This window comes from Perognathus longimembris, chromosome 9 (genome assembly GCF_023159225.1).
Source record: "Perognathus longimembris pacificus isolate PPM17 chromosome 9, ASM2315922v1, whole genome shotgun sequence".
Classification (NCBI taxonomy): Eukaryota; Metazoa; Chordata; class Mammalia; order Rodentia; family Heteromyidae; genus Perognathus; species Perognathus longimembris.
Genome location: NC_063169.1, coordinates 67683609 through 67705005, shown reverse-complemented (window position 1 = coordinate 67705005; position 21397 = coordinate 67683609). Strand labels below are relative to the sequence as shown.

At 45.8% G+C, this 21397-nt stretch overlaps 1 protein-coding gene across 1 annotated transcript; it reads left to right on the top strand.

The window, feature by feature from the left end:
* Positions 1–1454: 1454 nt before the first annotated feature.
* Positions 1455–18609, top strand: Rsph3 (radial spoke head 3). The gene is made up of 8 exons (XM_048354557.1): positions 1455–1975; positions 4965–5052; positions 8801–8942; positions 10145–10290; positions 11681–11884; positions 14537–14699; positions 17013–17099; positions 18020–18609. Exons 1-8 carry the CDS (start codon positions 1455–1457, stop codon positions 18205–18207), a joined length of 1539 nt encoding a protein of 512 aa, XP_048210514.1. The 3' UTR covers positions 18208–18609.
* The last annotated feature ends 2788 nt before the right edge of the window (positions 18610–21397 follow it).

Sequence of the window (21397 nt, the reverse complement as noted above, 5' to 3'; positions counted from 1 at the left end):
TATCAAGTGTACAGAAAACTTCCCTTGTTGGCAAACACCATGGTTACTTCTCAGTCTTCCATCTCCCTTCACCTCACAGGAAATCTGACCATGTTAAGCACACTGTTCCTAAAGCCTTTGGTTCTTTAAGATCACTGTTTCTCTTCTCCCTTTAAAGTCTTTGAAGCCCTCTAGTGGCTCCAGGGTGCCAAATTGCTCCTCAACCTTTCCATGAAACTCCATGCTCACATTGCTAGCCTGATGTGTGCATTTGGATGTCCAATGGCATCTCCAAACTAATGTCCGAAACAGAATTGTTGGTTTCTGCTTCTTACAACAGCTGACTGCAACTCAGGGGGTGACATGATTGTCTTTTTACCCAAGCCCTTAACTTAGCGGCCATCTTGTACGCTTCTGTTCCTCATCCCTACAACTATATCCACGAACAAACAAAATTCACTCTCCAAAATATTCTAATTTCCTTCTTTCCATTTCCCCTACTCACACTAACTCAAGCCACTCTGCTTAAGTTGCTGCAGTAGCTGCTTAATTAGTGTCTTACTTTCCATCTCTTAGAATCCATTCTTCACATGACAAATGGTAATCTTTGTAGAACATAATTTAGGTCATCTCACCTTCCTTTAAAATCCTTGAGTGGCTTCCCTTAATCTCAACACCATCTTCATTCCAAATTCCTGCTAATTTGATGCCTGTAGATTCTCTCAAAGCTCATGTCAAGGGCTGGGGATATGGCCTAGTGGCAAGAGTGCTTGCCTCGTATACATGAAGCCCTGGGTTCCATTCCTCAGCACCACATATATAGAAAATGGCCAGAAGTGGCGCTGTGGCTCAAGTGGCAGAGTGGTTGCCTAGAGCAAAAAGAAGCCAGGGACAGTGCTCAGGCCCTGAGTCCAAGGCCCAGGACTGGCAAAAAAAAAAAAAAAGCTCATGTCAAACCCTCTCCCCTGAATTTGTCTATTTGCCCTGGCCCTCCTCCTCCTCAACAGGACAGGCTTGCTCCTTCAAGAGCAGAGCAGCAAGCCTTCCTCATTTTGTTTTGGGGTGGTTTGGTTTTTTTTTTGCCAGTCCTGGAGGGAAGCTTTGCCCGGGGCTGACCCAGACCCGGGGCCCGCGGAGGGAAGCCCTTCCAGACCCCAGACCCGGGGCCCGCGGAGGGAAGCCCTTCCAGACCCCAGACCCGGGGCCCGCGGAGGGAACCCTTCCAGACCCCAGACCCACCAGGGACCCGCGGGGGAAGCGCGGCCCGGGCCCCGCACGTCACAGAGCCGGGAGACCGGCTGGGAGTCGCCGCCAGGACACCGGGAGCGGGCGGCGAGAAGCCACGGAGGACGCCCCAGAAAGAGAGGCGCACGTAGGCCCGCGAGGATGGCGCCGACACCAGCTCTGCAAGGCCACACCGCACAACCGTGCTGGGCACGGCCGCCGCGTGCCGCGGGAGCGCCGCCAACACCGCCATGCCCGCTCCCCACCGGGAGTGCCCAGTGCGCAGGCGCACCAGGGAGCCCGGAGCGAGGGGGCGGGATCAAAGGCCGGAAGTGCCCTTCACGGCTGCCGCCGACCGGAAGCTGCGGGAGGGCGGGACTTCCGGCGCGCCCCCGGGTTGCTGGGCAACCGGCGAGGACGCCGCCGACAGGCTCCGGGTTCCCGGGAGCCCGCCGAGTGGAGCTCCGGCCTCCGGCGCCGCCGGCCTCCCTCACCCCGCGCCGCCGCCCCTCTTCGCCCCGCGGCATCCGTGCCCTTGGCACTACCTCCGCCTCCCCGGCTCCCTAGAGTCCTTAGCGCCCTCCTGCCGCCAAGCCAAGCTCCACCGGAAGTCGGGCAGCTCGGCCCCCGACATGGCCACGGCCCCCGCGATGGCGGGCCGCACCCCGGGGGAGCTGGGCGGCGGCACCGGCACCGGCACCTACACCTTCACCAGCCGGCCCCGGGCCGTGCCCTGCCAGCGCCGCCGGTACCGGGAGGACCCGCTGCAGCCGTGAGTGGCCCGCCAGCCCCGGCCCCCAATGGCTCCCAAGGAAACCCGGGGTGCGAGGAGGAGGAGGCGGAGGAGCAGCTCCCGGAGGGGCCCGGCCGGCGGCCGAGTCGCTGACGTGAACCGGGCCCTGGACCCCATTCTGCCCGAGTTCGAGTCGCCTGGTGTTTCTCGGGGGGCCCACGATCGCCGAACGCCTCGCTGGGAGCGGGGTGCTGCGAGACTGGCGTCCCGGCTTCCCCGTACCAAGCAAGGGGTCGAACCCAGGAGCCCGCACCAGCCCTTGGGGCGGGAATTAGGTTCCCCCTGCACCTAGGGGCTGTCAGTATTTTGGCACTGATGAATATTTGCATTTATTCAGCCACCCATGCTTAAATAAGAGCCATAAGCCTTATGGTTCTCGTAAAATTCTTTCCAAAAGCTTCGATTTGGGGCATCGCAGCTTGCAACGCCACAAGAATTTGAGCAGCATGGTAACAGGAACCTTCTTATCTTTTGCTCCACACCACGTAGTAAGCACTCAGTGCAAGTCGCTGATGATTGATCAGCAGTATGACTTTTTATGATCGTCTCAAACGCTGAGTCTACACTGACAGTTACTCTGGTAGACTTTTCTAGTAAGAGCTTTCTATCACTTAAAGCCAAACCAAGATAGGAGACCTTAAGTTTGAAGAGGGATTGTTGCTGTTTCTAAGCAATACATTATGAAAATGACTCCCTCCAGAGACAGGTTCTGGTGAATTTAGATGGCTACTCACAAATCATTATTATAAAATCAGATCAACACGTTAGATGTGAGAATCAATGTTTTTGTTAGAAACAGTTAATTTGCATGTTGAACTAATTTGTTGATCAATTAATTAGTGTATGCAGGTGGCACAAAAGACAGGAAAATAGCCATTACAAGAGGGTTGCTAACCTGTTTAGGGGGAGTAGGGAGACCAAGCAAGAATATTACATATAATGTGGTGCTAACTTAAGACCTGCAAGGAAGTAGCTGAATTAATTGGGAGAGGACAAGGCGTAAGAGAAAGAAATAGTCCATAAAGAAGAAACAACATGTACATACACACCATGCAGGATACAAATCCTGTCTGTTTGAGAATACTACAAGGCCCAAGAATGGAGCAGAGCCTAGGAGTAGGACCCAAGTGGGGATGGAGATGGACATAATAGCAGGAGAAGGCTGTGTGGACCCAGATAGACTGTACTGTACTAATGCTATGGGAAGACAGAAACAGAAAAGGTGTGTTGGTTTTCACTTTACAATTTTTAGTGCTTTTCAGTTGACAATATATCCTTGAGCTATGCAGATCTCCTAGGTGTTTCTCAGTCAAGTCAAGCTGATAACACTAACCACCACAGGTCACTACTCTACAGCAATAATAACATACCCAGTTTCCAGTATCATCATCTCACTTAGCAAGTCCGTGGGGAAATCTCTCCATGTAACTGAAATTGTTCAGTTATTTTCCATAGCACCATAGTGTCGGATGGCCTATAGATATACCATAAGACGTTAAGAATGTCTCCTAGGCCGGGTGCTGGCGGCTCACGCCTGTAATCCTAGCTACTCAGGAGGCTAAGACCTGAGGATCACAGTTCAAAGCCAGCCTGGGAAGGTATATCTGTGAGACTTATCTCCAATTAACCACCAGAAAACTAGAAGTGGTGCTGTGGCTCAAGTGGTAGAGCACTGGCCTTGAGCTGAAAAGCTCAAGAGCTCAAGCCCCAGGCCCAGAGTTCAAGCCCCACAACTGACCAAAGAAAAAAGATTGTCTCCTATTAATAGGTACTCAGTTTCCCTCCAGGTTTTACTTGTGTGATGGCTTTTTGTGTGTTTCTATAAGGCAGATTTTCAGAAATGGGTTTTTTTTTAAGCCATATGTATTTTTTTAATATGAGAAATAGAAAGTAGACCTTTTCTCCACATCCTCACCAACAATGGGTATTATTTCCTTTAATTTGTTTTGAAAGTGTCAAACCAAAATTTTCCTTATTTAATTAGTGGTAGGAGACTTTAACCAAATCAATATTGTTGGTTTCACAGCTATAAACAGAATGTCATTTGAAGAGCTCCGGAAACTATTAACTGCATTTTTCACTATTGTGCACTCTGATTCCTTTTGTTAAAATTTTAAACCATAACCTTTAAACTACCTTTGGGTTTAAAGAACCATTTGACTTCTTTAAAGACGTATTCTTTTATTAGCAGATTTTCCTATCTTTGGATTGAGCTTTTTCAGTCCTCTGGGAAAGACTCCCTTTCAAATGGGCCATTTTCCCATTTGTTAAATTGTCTTACAGATTTATAGCCTAACCCAGCTCTGCCACTCACTCGCAAGATGACCTTGGGAAGATTCCTTTGAGAGTCTATTTCTTCTCCTGTCAAAAGAGAATTATAGTTCCCAACTTGAAGTTTACTCTGAGGAATAAATAAAAACACACATGAGGGGCTGTCATGTGGTAAACATTGCATAAAATGGTAGCCATTTGTCCTGTTTATAAGCCATACTAAAACAAATCTACCTGATGGGAATCTGGTTTGCTCTCATAACTTAGTGTTGCTCCCCTGGACCACTGACCACCCTGCCCTGGGGACCCCCTGAAAATCTCCTCTGTGGAATCTCATCTCTGTCCTTGAGTTACTCCTACCAAAACTTTACCCCCAACCTTATTTGGACAGGACTGTCAGTGGCAGAAGGACATCATAAATCCCAAACAGGACAGCCCGCCACAGCCACAAAGACATTCCTAAAAACCCTCAGGCTCAACTATATTTCAACCCTAAACCCCTACCCTCCCTGCACCTTGTTTCTCAACCCTGCTGGGTGTTAGAGGGTTAAAGCCTGTTCTGACCCCCTCTTTTCTTTGGTCCACTTGGTCTTTCCTAACTCCCTCCACATACTTCAGCCTAAGTTCTATTGAAAGTCAATTTGTCTTGTGGCTGTCAACCCTTTATTCCAGTGCTCTCGTATTTTCTGTTTTACAGTCATGAGGAACCTGTGCATTATGGGAACATAATGTATGACAGAAGGGTGATCCGAGGCAACACCTACGCCCTGCCCACAGGGCCCATGGTAAGCGCTGCATGGGGGGGGGGGGGGCGGGGGCGGGTCAGTTTGTGTGTTTGTGTTCATTCCTAACACATTGCAGGCAGAAATACTTGTAAAGTGAAATAAAGATGAACCACAAGAAAAGTGAATTTTTTTTTAAGACCTCTAGCAGCTAGGAATGTGGCTCAGTGGCAGAGCATTGCCTAGCATGGGCATGATCCCAAGTTCAATCTTATTTTAAAAGAAAAAGACATAGAAATGTAATCCCAGTGACACTTGCCATGGGCTAGAGGGAAGGGAAACGGGGGCAGTATTTAATGCATAGAGAGTCTCAGTTCTGGAGACATAGTGGTAATGCCAATGCAGTGCTGTTAGCAGAGCGCAGCAAGAATCCCATCTGCGGACACAAGCTAGATTTGCACACTAAGACATAAAGAGGAAGGCCCTGTGAAACAATCAAGTGGAGCCCAGAGTGTCAGGATGTCCCCAGTGTCCACAGTATATTCTTAAATAAGCCACTCATACAAAAATCAAAACAGTTTTATAAGGAGAAAACCAGCACTCAACACAAAATGCCAAAATGTAGGAATTATGAGAATCGGTAGGTTTTTTGGTTTTTGTTTTTGCCAATCCTGAGGCTTGAACTCAAGGCCTAAACACTGTCCCTGGCTTCTTTTTGCTCAAGGCTAGCACTCTACCACTTGAGACACAGCGCCACTTCCGGCTTTTTCTCTATATGTGGTGCTGAGGACTCGAACCCAGGGCTTCATGTATACGAAGCAAGCACTCTTAACACTAGGTAGTCCATATTCCCAGCCCAGAATTACAAGAATCTTAAAGCACATATAAAAACACTTAATTAAAAGTGAACAATTATGAACTCTAAGTAAATGAATAAAGTCTCAGCAAAAAAATAGATTAAAAATGAAAGAACTAGAACCATATAAATGAAAAATACAAGAACCAAAATAAGCCCATTGGACAGAAGTCTTAACAAGGGAAATAACCAGTGAACTCAGGCTAAGAAATAAAAATTACCATCTTAGCAGAGAGAAAATAGCTCCCTGCCCCACAGCCTCCCCCCGACCCCCCACCCATAGGCTTAGGGAGCAGAGGAACAATAACAGAAGATCACATTCTTGTTATTGAGGCATGGAAAAAATATTTAAAGAAATAATACCTGAAAATACCACACATTCGACAGAAGACCTACAGATTTAAGAAATTAAGTGAGCCACCAGAATAAACCCCAAGAAATCCCAAATCAAAAGCAAACTTTTGTGAACCAAAAAAGTCTTCAAAGGAACTGGTTAGAAATGGCATGTTAGGGCTGGGGATATGGCCTAGTGGCAAGAGTGCTTGCCTCGTATACATGAGGCCCTAGGTTCGATTCCCCAGCACCACATATACAGAAAATGGCCAGAAGGGGCGCTGTGGCTCAAGTGGCAGAGTGCTAGCCTTGAGCAAGAAGAAGCCAGGGACAGTGCTCAGGCCCTGAGTCCAAGCCCCAGGACTGGCCAAAAAAAAAAAAAAAAAAGAAATGGCATGTTAATGAAGAGAAACAGTGACTTAAATGGCGGCGGATTTGTGGATTTGCTCCTGGAACTTGGAGGCCAGGGGCAGGGACAGTATCCCTTCAAGTCCTCTTCATTCTGATCAAGTGGAAATGTTTTTGGGGAACTGTGTGAAATGAGAACATTCTCAGAGGAAGGAAAACTAGGAGACTGAATCATTAGCGGACCTTAAAAAATAACTGGGGTTTGGGAGCAGACCCTAGCCCTAGCGGTGTGGCTCAGTGGTACAGCACCCACCTAGCAAGCAAGAAGCCCTGAGTTCAAATGACAGTAGGGATAAAAAGAAGTTCCCTAAATAGAAGTGATAATGAGGTGTGGGAGGGAGGAGAAGGACCTCAAAAAGCTCAAAACAACTATGGAATGAGTCAAAGCAAAGGTAGATATAACTTTCACCAGCATTTTAAAATTATATTTGGTAGTTAACGTAGTCTCACGTAGTCCGCTTACAGTATGTGAGTGAAATAGTCAGGATCCTATTTTATTATATTTTAAAAGTGGGGATAAGAAAGGGATCCAAAGAAAATGTTATTTCTACTTGAAGTGGTAAGACATTGATGCTAAACATAGAATAAGTTACAGCTGTACCTTGTAATGCCTGTAGCAGTCATTAACAGTACAAAGAGAGCCAAGATTTTCATAGATTTTTAAAAAATGGAGTTCTAAAACTACCCAGATGTTCGAATGAGACTGAGTTTTTCGACTTAACTGGTAGCTCCTGTTTGCAGCAGACACCAGGCAGGTGTGAAGAGCACCATCGGGACCTGCCCTCCTACGAACATTCAGAGACAGCCACAGATACTTGCAAATCGCATACCCAAGAAGCGCCTTCTGTTGAGGATATGTAGAATTCCAAGAACTCACAAGTTAAAAAAACAGGGACTGGGGATATGGCCTAGTGGCAAGAGTGTTTGCCTCGTATACATGAGGCCCTGGGTTCAATTCCCCAGCACCACATATACAAAAAATGGCTAGAAGTGTCACTGTGGCTCAAGTGGCAGAGTGCTAGCCTTGAGCAAAAAGAAGCCAGGGACAGTGCTCAGGCCCTGAGTCCAAGCCCAGGACTGGCCAAAAAAAAAAGGAACAAAAAAAAATTAAAACCTATTTGAAAATGGTCAAAAAATGTGAGCAGACAAACACACAAAAAGATACTCAGCCTGAACCACTAAAAGCATACAAACTATACCAGCATGAGCCTTGCACAGCTGGCTCACACCTGTAATCCTAGCTACTCAGGAGGCTGAGCACTAAGGATAGACATTTAAATAGCCAGCTCAGGGCTGACAAATGCAGAACTCTTGCCTTTAATTAGACAGCACAAACCTGGAACTGGAGGCTTGGTTCAAGCGGTAGAGCACCAGCTATGAACAAAAGAGCCAAATTGGAGGCCCTGATATGGGAAGGAAGGAAGGGAAGGGGAACAGAGAGAGAGAGAGAGAGAGAGAGAACCCCCATTGATAGATTTACCACGGACTTCCAAAGGTTGCAGAACTGCTGTGAACCATTGTACTTCCAATCTTATTCAACTTATTTTGTGTCCTTGGAAGAGGCTTCAAGTGGACCAAAGATGTAAACTAGTATTTTTAAAGGAAATTCTGTTCATTTGTAATTGAGATTTTTTTTTTCTGGTGGTACTGGGGTTTGAGCTAGGATCTCAAACCAGACTAGGTAGAGAATTGACCTAATTGAGCTATACCTCCAGTCCTTTGTGTCTGCTTGGTCTCGCATCTCTGCCTGGGTGAGCCTGGACCACAGTCTTCCATTTACACCTCCCACAGAGCTGCCTAACAGGCATGTATTATACCACCGGCTTCCTTGTTAAGATGGAGTTTTGGTAACTCTTTGCTGGGGGTGGCCCCAAACCTTGATCTTCCTAATCCCTGCCTCCCCAGTAGCTGGAAATACATGACTGGATTTATTTTATCCTAATGTTTTTCTTTAACTGCATATGAAAGCTTATGGTAATATAATTTTCCTAGGGAAATGATTATTAGGTAGTGTCCTACATCCACTTCTCTGCATTCCAAGTTACTTTTAGGCTCTGGCAGACACTTTCATTACCTGAGAAAGGTCCAGCAGAGTGTTAATCATCAAGTCACTGGTGGTCAGGAAGCTCTCCTAGGGCAAGCTCCCCTGATACAATCTAGGAGGCACTCTGGGAAATGTCTTGTAATCGTAGAAGCTTTTTCTGCCCTCCTCAGCCAGGACAGCCCGATCTATTAGACCTTCATAAACAGCAGGTGGCACGGAGGAAGGCTCTTGCCAGAAAACGAGCCCAAGAACGGCTCCGGCCACGAACTCCGGAGCCTGTGGAAGGCAGAAAGCATGTGGACGTGCAGACAGGTGCGTGGCCCTGTCACGGGCATTATGGCCCCTTGGTTTGTGCAGCTGTTTGTAACAGCTCTTTTTTTTTTTAAATTTCGCTGGCATTTCATTTCCTTTATATTATTTGTTTTCCCGTGCGTGCCAATCTTCCTCCAATGTGATGTATGTTGTTGTTGTATTTGGATATGGGTGGAAGTGTGGGCAGTAGCTTAAAAAAAAAAAAGACTATGAACAAATGAATTCCTAGCCCTTTCGTAAACGTTATTTGGAACTGAGATACAGGAATCACTGGTGTTTTCATCGTGGCGTATAAGAGCTGAGAGCAGCCATAGGTCCGCTTGGAGGAAACCCGCTCACTTCTGACAGCAGCCTCTTTCATTCTCTCCTTTCATCCCTTCATTCGCATGGTCCGCAGGCTTCCCCGGTTTGGTCTGTGGAAGGCAGATATTTCCTACGTGTCTCTTCGAGGGTCACCCGTGTGGTTAGCAGATTCCCGGCAATCCCACAATGCTCGGACCCTTCCAAGATGACGAGCAGGTTCACTAGAGCTGTTTGTGGCAGAAAGCAAAAAGAACCGGTCCACATGTTTTCCTCCTTACTGTTATAAACCTAGTCTAGAATGAGTGACCATCAGTGATGTGTGAGCCTGGAAAGGGATTTCGTGTTGTTGGTGCTACTAGATCCTGTATTCAGGATCTTCACTCGTGGCCTGCCTCCTAGACGCCACCCCTCACTTGAACTTGTTTCCACATCAGTAGCCTTGAGCGGATGTGAGGCCCTGCCTTGACTATGGCGGGACTGTCTCACATGGGTGTTATTAACTGCCATCCCTGTTGTGGTTTGCATCTCACATACATTCGTACATTTGTGGTCTCGTGTTCCTCTTAGCTCCTCATCTCCCATTTATTTACATACATAAAGCTCTTAGCACAATAGGTGAATTGAACCCCGCATGAAGGCACCTTTTCTCTAGCCCTTCTTTTTTGATCCATTTAGTTCTGAATTGGGATGGGGGAGTATCTGTGGTCTTTTTTTTTTTTTTTATTAGAACAGGCAGGCTTCAAGCTGTGACACCCCCCCCCCACCCCCGCCTCTGGCCCTGGAATGCTGGGATAAGTGGCATTCAACACTTTCCTGAAGGAGCTGGATCGTCAGTGTGCACATATGCTTGAAATAGACTGGAATTTCAAATGCACAGGATATGATGTTCTTCTTTCCAGAACTGTACCTCGAAGAACTTGCTGACCGCATAATCGAAGTTGATATGGAATGCCAGACAGATGCGTTTTTGGACAGACCGCCAACACCACTCTTCATTCCTGCCAAAACCGGTAAAGATGTAGCCACCCAAATACTAGAAGGAGAGGTACAGTATAATCTTTTGGCTTCTCTCTCTTCATAAAGGTGGTAAAGTTATGTTTAGGTAAAGCCTAGTAGAGTCCAGAACTATTTCATGATCACAAAGTTCTACTTGGAGGGTTTCTGTGTAGATGCAATCTATGATATCTGTGATACCCTGCAGTACCCAGAAATGTTTTGTATGTATTTATTTTCACATAGTGTACAAAGTGGTTTTTATGGAACATGTGCATTCACGTGTACAGCGTGTTTTGATTGGTGTCACCCCTTCCGTCATTCTCCTCCCCCTCCCCCACTTATCCTCTAAGAATTTGTGGTGTTTTGTTTTGTTTTGTTTTGGTTTGGTTTGTTTTGCCCGGCTTGGACTCAGGGCCTGAGCACTGTCCCTGGCTTATTTTTGCTCAATGCTAGCACTCTACCTCTTGAGCCACAGCGCCATTTCCGGCTTTTTCTGTTTATGTGGTGCTGAGGAATCCAACACAGGGCTTCATGCATGCTAGGCAAGCGCTCTACCACCAAGTCACATTCCCAGCCCTCAGAAATTCCATATTCTGAGTTCTCCTTTTTGCTTATTAGAAATCTTTTTGAATATATGTACTTTCATTTTGTTTATATACTTGCCTGATGTGTGTACATCAGACAGACTCATACCAAATGAGGAACATTGCTTCCTTGATGGTAAGATAAGAGATTGCATACTTAGTAACATATATAGTAGGTGATATTTATGAAGTTCTGTCCATTAAAAAATCTTAATGTGGAATTGTAACTTCTTTGTACAACTACTTAGTAAAGTCTTAATTGCATTTTCATATTAATATGGGAAGCTAAAGAGGAGATAGTGTTGATTATGTGCATCATTGAGCTAAATGTGATTTTAAAATTGCAGGAACTTAGAATTGTCATTGAAACTGGGAAAGAAAATAAGTCTTGAGATGCTACCTAGGAAGATAAAGTCACCGCTAAATCACTGGCTTGAATCACTTAAAATAGTCATTATTCTTGTTTCTTAGCTCATCAAACTAGTATTTTAAAAGGAGCCAGTAAAAGCTGAGCAGCACAGGCAGAATGTAAAAACTAGGATATTTACTTTTGACATCAGAGTTTGATCTTAAAATTGTTGAGTACCAAGGTTCATTTTAATGAAAGCAAATATTTTGTTTTCATAATTTTAACTTAATAGATTTTTGCCCCCAAATAAAATGCTATTCTGTGTACCTTTGCAGAATTCTTTTTTGAGAATTAAAAAAAACCACAAATTAATTGCCAGCACAGTGTCTGGCATGCAAACAACCTAAATAAATTCTATTCCCTATTATTGTTATTCTACTTCACATTTTTATTCCACATTTGGTTCGTACTTCAAATTTGATTTGATTTCGATCTCTTTGTTTAAGCTCTTTGACTTTGATCTTGAAGTGAAGCCCATGTTAGAAGTTCTGGTCGGGAAGACAATTGAGCAGGCCCTTCTGGAAGTGATGGAGGAGGAGGAGCTGGCCAACCTGCGGGCCAATCAGTGCACGTACGAGGAAATGCAGAATTTGGAGCTGGCTGAAGTCCAGCGGCTAGAAGAGCAAGAGAGACGGCACCGCGAAGAGAAGGTACACCATGCGCTTTTCCTTTCTTTTTTTTTCCACCTAGCGATTGGGATTGAACCCTGGTCTTTGTTCGCATGAGTGAAGCACCTTCGTTGGGGCAATACCTTAGTAACGAGCCCCGGCCCCTTTGTAATTCAGCTACTTAATTTTTTGTTGTTGGTGGTGGTGGTCACAGGGCTTGAACTCAGCGTCTGGGCACTGTCTCAGCAGTTTTTTGCTCAAGGCTAGCACTCTACCACTTTGAGCCACAGTTCTACTTCCATTTTTTTTTTTTTGGTGGTTCATTGGAGGTAAGAGTCTCACAGTCTTTCCTACCCAGGCTGGCTTTGAACTGTGATCCTCAGATCTCAGCCTCCTGAATAGCTAGGACTACAGGTGTGAGCTACCAGTGACCAGCTTCAGCTACTTATTATGTTCAAAGTTATGTATGGTACATCATCCAGCTGAAGTCCTTGGAAATGCGGTTTTAAAAACGAGACCTGTAAGATTTGTTGTGTCTCCCTTAGATCATAGAGCCATCACAGACTGACTTTTCAGCAGCTTTACCTTACATAAATGTTATCTAAATTCAGTTCCCAAAAGTTCCAAATTAAATGAAGTTTCCAAAATTACATGTGTCCCAATTGGAAGACGCTCTTAAATATCAGAAGCCCTCAAGAAAGAAATAGTTTGACTTGCTGTAATTCAGTGTCCGAATGATGAAGGGAGAAGTACTGTCTGTCAGGGCTTGATGGGGGATAAGAAGCAGAGGACCAGGATAGAATTGTGGGCCTCCCTACTCAGCAGCCAGGCCCTTTGTGGACCTCATCTCTCAATGGCCAGGCCCTTTAGTATTCTGGATAGTTCTGTGGACCTTGCTACTCAGTGGCCAGGATTGTGGATCCTTTTTCTCAGTGGCCAGGCCCTTTTGTACTCTTGGGGAGCTCCAGACTACTCAGGTTCTTGTAGAATATTTTTGTAGAATATAGCTTTTATGAGCTTTCAATAGGAGAAGTTTTACAACTCATATATATATATATATATTATATATATATTAAATACCAATCTCTTGTAGTTAGGAAAATATAGATTAAGTATCATTCGGTTTGGCTCGGTTTTCAGTGGTACTGGGGTTGGATCTGAGGGCCTTACACTTGCTAGACAGGTGCTCTACCACTTGAGCCATGCTTCTAGTCCATCCTTTGCTGGAGTTACTTTTCAAATTGGCTCTTACGCTTTTTACCTACCTTGGATAGTGAACTCCCTACCTGTGCCTCCCGCCTGGCGAGGGTCACGGGTGTGCATCACCACACCTGGGGGGTTTGTTGCATATTTGTTGAGATAGAATCATCACTCACTTTTTGCCCAGGCTGGCCTCAATCCGTGATCCTCTTGATCTCTGCCTCCCACCACCACACTGGGGTCAGTGATCTTTAAGGGTATTGCTGGTTCTGCCAATAACTGTCACCTGTTATACACCAAACGAATGAATTGACAAGTAGTACCAGCTAAAATAACTTTCCAAAGGGCCCAAGTTACTTTGGAGAACACCTTGTTTGTTGAGAAATGGTACTTAATACTTAGCCAGCTGGACTTCAGATTTTTCTTCAAAATTAATAGGTAATTGTGTGATTATTTAAAGCTGTATTGAAATAGTGAAATCTTTATAAAAAAAATATGTATCTGAAGTGGGTGCTGATGGCTCCCACCTGTAATCCTAGCTACTCAGGAGGCTGAGATCTGAGGATGACGGTTCAAATGCAGCCCAGGTGGGAAAGTCTATTAGACTCTCATCAGCAATTAACCACCACCAGAAACCAGAAGTGGAGCTGTGGCTCAAAGTGGTAGAGTGCTAGCCTTGAGCAGAAAACTCAGGGAAAGTACCCAGGCCCTGAGTTCAAGCCCCACAAGCAACCAAAAAAAAATGTTTCATTTGTTATATGAGATAAATATAAATCATGTAGGTTTGTATTTGCTTTTAAACTTTGAAACCAGATTCAGTTAGAAAATATGTGAATGCTCTTGCTTCTATGTGGGAGTAATATTGGTTAACTTTACAGATATTACATGGTCAAAGAAAGCCGCAACAGGTTTTCATAATCTTCAGAACCATTTTAGCTTTATAGATTGAGAGTATTACAAATGAGTTCATTCATTGGCCCAAATTCTTTAACTGAAGATGTCTTAGCAATTGGAACTTTATATCAGCATTTATAATGCTAATGAAGAATATATCTATGTGTTTAGGATTTGTACTTTGTTTTTGAAACAAGGCCTCATTGTGTAACCCAAACCCAGGCTGGGTTTGAGCTCAGAATCCTCTCGCCTCAGTGTCCTAATTACAGGTGTGCACACCACACCTGGCTGTCGTGCACCTCGTGATCGCATTCATACGGTCACCTATGTGTATCTTGAAATCATTTCACTTGCAAGTGCATCAGGAAATGAGCCTTTAAGCTCCACAATAGACATGTATGTGTGTATAGACACACACACATATATATACATATATCTAAATTCAGTACATACAAGTTGTTGAAACTCCTTAAAGTCTTGTGAAAAGTAGGACTCTTCATTTGAGGCCTTGACAAGCGTAAACCTGCCGGCCCCTTGGCTTCGCCTCTGAGGAGGACGTAGCCGTCAGGTAAGCATCGCGGTGGCCCTCTCCCCCGGCAGGAGCGCCGCAAGCAGCAGCAGTGGGACATCATCCACAAGCACAACGAGACGGCACAGAAGATCTCCGCCCGGGTGTTTGCGCAGCGCTACCTGGAAGACCTCCTGCCCTCCGTCTTTGGCAGTCTCCGGGACAGTGGCTACTTTCATGACCCCGTTGAAAGAGGTTTGTGGAGAGCTTTGCTGTTCTAAGTCCGTCATTTTTCATGTCACTTTTCATTTTGAATTAGATGCTGTTTGGGTCAACTATTGTTCTAAGGGACCTCACCAGTAAGAGCTACATTGTAGTGCCCTACAAATATACTAGTGAGTATGATCAGTTTAAACAACAGGACTTGGGGCTGGGGATATGGCCTAGTGGCAAGAGCGCTTGCCTCGTATACGTGAGGCCCTGGGTTCCATTCCCCAGCACCACATATACAGAAAACGGCCAGAAGTGGCACTGTGGCTCAAGTGGCAGAGTGCTAGCCTTGAGAAAAAGAAGCCAGGGACAGTGCTCAGGCCCTGCGTTCAAGGCCCAGGACTGGCCAAAAAAATAAAAATAAATAAACAACAGGACTTTTTTTTTTTCCAATCAGTGTCATCCCTTCCATTGTTGTTTCCTATTTTCCCCAACCCTATCCATACAAAGAGAGTTTTGTAAGGGAGCTTAGTTCAAACTTACTAGATGCGCATGACAAACTCTGATAGATTCTAGTGAATTAGACTCTGGGGAGGAATAGTACTCTTCATCTCATTCCCAGCAAGCAACCTTCAACAGGACAACATTTTGAAGATGGTGTTATAACGATCTTGACTGTAGAATATATTTATTTAAGAAAAGGACTGGCTAGTAGAAATACAGACTGGATGTCAAAATCTTAACTTTGGGTTCCAGCTTCTTCACTGACTGGCTTCGTGCCTTCTACTGACTGTCCTCATGCTTGGAATGAGGATGTGTTAGGTAGGAGTTGAGCATAAAGACATGAAACTTGGTCTCAGCAAAATGTTTCCTATGCAAAACACCTGTGTATGTGTGAGTAGTTGTTAACTTTTACTCAGCTCTCTATTCCAGTTGAAAACCCCCTGGAATGTTTACACCGTCCCAGGCACTGCGTTAGGTGCTCGAGATTTTCAGAAAGGAGCCCTGGTCTCCAGGCAGTCAAGGCAGGAGCAGAAAAGGCCTCCTGTTCTCACTGCTCCCCAACTTGAGCTCAGAGCACTCGGAGCTCTGGGGCTGTGCGTCCAGGTCTGTCATTGGATTACAGTAGTGGGGGAACATGACAGTAAGGTTCATTTTCACTGGTGACCTCCCTAGAGGTCAGGTTATAAATAAATATTCATTTACATGAATGATATCATGTATGATATAATCACTTAGGGGGCAGATGTAACCGTACTGTGTATGTTATCACCTATGATATAATCACTTGTGGGACAGATAGAATTAGCATGTTTCAAAACCACAGACCGAAACTCAGAGAAGTTAAATCTTTGCTCCGAAATATTCAGCGGAAGTGCCTGAATCTCCAGCTGACTTGGAACTTCAAGTCCACGGTTGTTTACTGTAACAACATGCCTGAGATCATCAGCTCTTAGGGGGAAAGGTTTATTTGGGTTCGTGGATTCGGAGGTTTCAGTCAAGAGCCGCTTGGCTCCGTAGTTCCTGGGCCCGTGGTGCCACACGGCATGACGGCAGAGGACGTGTGGCAGAGCCGCTCACCTCCCACTGGCCAGGAAGCGGGGAGAGGGTGCAGGGCACCAACACAGCCTGCCTGGAGCACCCCACACATCCATCTCCTCCACCTGGGCCCAGCTCCTAAAAGTTCCACCGCCGCCCAGGGGCACCATCAGCTGGGACCAGTCCTCCAACACAGTAGCAAGTGGGAGACGCCAGCCAGGACACCGGTCCCTGGTTTGTCTATCACAGAGTGCCTTAAAACATCATTTCAAAGCAGTCCTGCAAGATCCACCGCCGCCTCCTGCCTCCTTCACACCCGCTCAGATCACCCTTGTAAAGCCAAAGCCTTACAGAGTCACTCAAAGCTCTGACTGCTTGGACTCCAGTGAAGGCCTCAGAAACTTGAAGATAAAACTCAGGAAACTGACCAGAATGTACCTGGGAATATGGCAAGAGTTAGACTCAAGAGCTTGCTTAACATTTTGTATTACAAAAACAATATTGATGAGGGGCTGGGAATGTGGCCTAGCAGTAGAGCGCTCACCTCCTATACATAAAGCCCTGGGTTTCGATTCCTCAGCACCACATATATAGAAAAGGCCAGAAGGGGCGCTGTGGCTCAAGTGGCAGAGTGCTAGCCTTGAGCAAAAAGAAGCCAGGGACAGTGCTCAGGTGCTGAGTTCAAGCCCTAGGACTGGCAAAAAAAAAAAAAAAAGCAATACTGATGAATCTGTTGCATTAGGGAGAAGATACTTTCTTCCTGTCTTAGTGATTGGTAAAAATGACTTAATGGAGCTCTTTTTCCCTAATACATAACAGATATTGAGGTAGGATTCCTCCCGTGGCTGATGTATGAAGTTGAAAAAACCATGGAGTACAACATGGTGGGCCGAACAGTGCTGGACAGTAAGTACGGAGCTTATTTACGTCCTCTCTCCAGAAGGGGTGACAGTGATGAAGATGATGGCACACATCAATTCATTGCCGAACTGAAACCCCTTGGTAAAGCTGTTTAAAGATAATTTTTGTAAATGAATTTATATTCAAAAGGTCACCTCTCAGCTTTTCAGTGGGAAGAATAAGTGGAAGAAGTCATTGAGCTGGGCGCTCACGGCTCAGGCCTGTAATCACAGCCCCTGGCGGGCTGAGAGCAGACCAGCTCAGGCAGAGGAGCCCTCAAGACTCCTTTCCAGTCCCTCGTTGGGTCCACTGGCACACTCCTGTCATCCCAAGCTACTAGGGAGGCCGAGAGCGGGAGGATCATGGCTTGAGACCAGCCTGGGCAGAAAAGTCCAAGAGAGTCCATCCCCACGGAGAAATGCTGGGTGACTTGGTTGGTGCACGCCACGTCAGGTGACCCCAGCAGTGAGGGCACCCTGAAAGCCAGCAGACCACAGCTTAGGCACAGCATCCTTACAGGAAACCGTGAGACCCTATCCTAAAATGAACCAGTGGCACATAGGGCTGGAGGTGGGGCTCAGTGGTACTGAGCCAGTCTAGCAAGTAGAAGTCCTTGAGTTCAAGTCTCCAGCCCTACCACAAAAAAAGGAACACTAATTTTTATAGTTTAGGACTTAAACTTTTGTTATGAGTTACATTAACAAAGGTACAAATCTTCACCCTCAGTATTATTTTTATCCTTTTATCTTTGTCTTCTGTCACTACTTTATAAATGATAACCTGGTAAGACAAGTAGAAATGGTATCTCATTCGATGCATTAATGGGTGCGTGAATTAAGGGAAGGGAGGAGGCCTATTGAATGTGTTCTATTCCTCTATAAGTCATCTAATATCTGAAAAACCACGGTGCCTTTTGAACCTTCCAGTGATGATTCGTGAAGTGGTAAAGAAGCGACTGGATAAGTATGAGCGCAGACCCCAGGAGCGCAGGCCTGGACGCCCCGGGGCCTTTAGACCCCCGGGGCCATCTTCAGACAGAGACCTCGAACAAAGGGCGCCCTATGGCAGAGCCCCACCACCCCAGGAGAGGAGGTTCTTGGGACGGGACGAGTAAGCAACCATGAGGGAAATGAGAAACGTCACGGCCCAGGGGCTGCTCGGGAGCCATGAACCCAGTCGGGAGCCCATCAGCTACATTCAGGTAACGGTGCCTGCGACTCCTCAGGCTATGGAAATTAGGTTGTATTTAGTCAACATGTCTTTCTCTGATGGATTGAACAAACCAAATGTAAAATAATAAAACTACCCAAAACGGCACTTGCATTTCTTTAATAGAATATTCAAAGGCTGTATTCTCATTCTACTGAGAGTTATGTTTAAGTATTGGCTTCTCATTATCTCTCTATCTAAGCTGGCCAGTGAAGTCTTTGTTTTATTCACCTGCTTCTATTTTATGTGTTACTTTGGGCAAGTCTCATATCTCCTCTTACAAACCAGTGCTGCCAACAGCCATTGAGCTTTTCTCCATAAGAAAACTGCTCCATGCACACTGAAAGAGCTGTGCTCCCAATTGCCTTCTCCCGCCCCCCCCCCCCCGCTCTCCAAGAACAGAGGAGCCCCCCACCATCTTCAGTATTTAAATAAGGCGTATGGAGTACTCTGCACAGCTAATTTGCTCTTGTGTGCATTTTTCACCTTCCTACTGTAGAGTATTTTTAGGCAGTGCCAAAATAGCAAAAGCCCCCATTGCCCTTCGATACTCTCCCTCCTCTCCACAGAGACCAACGCGGCCATCGGCACCACTGAGATTTTAACCCACTTGAACATGTAGAGATGTACAGAGGGACTTCTTGTTTGTTTTCTCCTTTGGCAGTACTCAGGGCTTCAAGCTTGCTCAGCTTGCTCGCCTCTGGCTGGTACTCTACTATTGGAGACATACTTCAGTCCTATTTTGGGCTGATCATTTTTAAGATAGAGTGTCTGAGACTTTTCTGCCCAAGCTGACTTTGAACCATAATCCTCTAGCACTCAGCCCCTTGAGTAGCTAGAGTTAAAGGTGCGGCTTGGTGCCTGGTCCAGTTAACTTTTCTTCATATAAACACACATGTGTTGCTTGTACATCTCATTTTTTACCTAACTGTATGTCTTAGACCTTTCAACATTAAATGGAAATTGAGCTTTCTAAACACTTAGGAGAAATTTCCTGAGGTCTATCAGGATTTTGTGGCAGATCAAATAACAGTATGCTAGGCTCCTAATGTCCATAGACTTTTCATAACTACAAACAATTCTATTGATAAGAATCACCAAACACATATTGATTTTGTTCATAGTTGCTAATACTCTGGTGAAAGTTATATTTCTTTCTACTGTTAGCTAACACTAAGCTGACAAAAGCAAAATAATAGAATGAATAACATGATAACCCCTCACATGAAGTCTCTTGTCACTAAGGTCATTCTAGACTAGCCAGACACTCATGTCATCCTAGCTACTCAGGAGGCTAATATCCAAGGACCAAAGCTTGAAGCCAGCCCAGGCAAACAAAGCTAGCCAGCAAAAAGCTGCCAAGAGAGGTATGTGGCTCAGGAGGTAGAGCACCAGCTTTGAATGAAAAGCCATTCCCCCCCCATACACACACACACACACACACACACACACACACACACACACGTGGAATGTCACCTTCTGTCAGGTGGACTCCACACCTCTGAGCCCTCTGGGGGATAACACAGGCCCTCTGAGCCCACCCAGGACGGAGCGCCAGCACCCAGACCGGAATCAGACAGACAGAACGGGCTCGAGGAGGCGTCTCCCCCGCCTCTGAGACGGCGCTCTCCCTGCCCAGCGCCCGCCGTGTCTGCATCAGGAAAAGGAGCCGGTTGGTCAGTCTCGTTTAATTCTGGAGGCATACAGAAGGATGGAGAATCTGCACAAGGAATTTGTTTAGAGTTTCGCTCCTTTCAGAGTTGCTGTGCAGTCCGCTGCGGGGAGCGGCACTGCGTGTATGAAAATGGCGCCCATTTCTTCTGTCCTGAAAGTTATTAACATAGAGAGCCATAGGAGCTAAAATGTTCCTGTCTAGTGTGCGTCTGTGTGTGCGTGCGTGCCGGCGTGGGGACTCAGGTCTCGCACTCCCCACCAGCACTTCCACCCAAGGCTGGCACTCTACCCCTGGAACCACACTTTCACGTCTGCCATTTTGCCTGTTCATTGAAGAGAAACGAGTCTTCTCAAGTGTGTCTGCTCAGGCCGCGTCCAGCCGCATTCTTCAGATCTCAGCCTCCCGAAAGGATCGCAGGCGTGAGCCGCCAGCACCAAGTATCTGCCTGTCTACTCTTAACTTTGATTACTTTATTGAAATGTGAAGGGCTGGGAATATGGCCGAGTGGCAAGAGAGCCTGCCTGGTATACATGAAGCCCTGGGTTCGATTCCCCAGCACCACATATATGGAAAACGGCCAGAAATGGCGCTGTGGCTCAAGTGGCAGAGTGCTAGCCTTGAGCAAAAAGAAGCCAGGGACAGTGCTCAGGCCCAGAGTCCAAGCCCAGGACTGGCAAAAAAAAAAAAAAAGTGAAATGTGACCTCCTGCTTTACTCTTGTTTACAGGTGAATCACAGAAAGTAGGTGTGTGTATGCGTGTGTGTGTGTGTGTGTGTGTGTAATATCAGTGTATATCAGCCACAGTCATGTATCTTAACCCACGTAGCATAGAAGTACTCAGAGAGGCCCAGACCTTGGCCAGGTTTCCTCCTCGTCCAACAAGCACCTGGCATTCCTTCAGCACCCAGCAGCTTCTGCCGGTTTTGTTTACAGAGCGCCACCATTGTAGTGTTAGACGTTCCTCCTTTACAACTAGAGAGGTTGTAGTGATACCAACTCGCATCACTAAATTTTATCAAATTCATAGTTTAGACCATGTGTTTCTATCTTTTTAAACCAAGAAAATAACATTACTGAAATGTATGCATTAAAACCCGAAGGTGATTTAGGTTTGCCTACAAATAACACAATGACACTGAAAATCTTGAAATTAAAGGGTAGAAATATTTTAAAGGTAAAACAACACCTAAACAATCAACTCCTTTTTGAAAATACAGTTCAAAACAAATTCTTATCATTGTTCATGGTTTTATAACATAGACGTGCATTTTGTGTTAATTATGCATCTCACACTCTATGGTATTGTATTGACGTTCATATTTACCACTGGGTGTCAGTAAAACTCTACGGCGAAGTTAATTCATCACCAACTTTACACATCATTTAATGTCCAGAAGAGAACTCACTAGGTAAGAGCTGA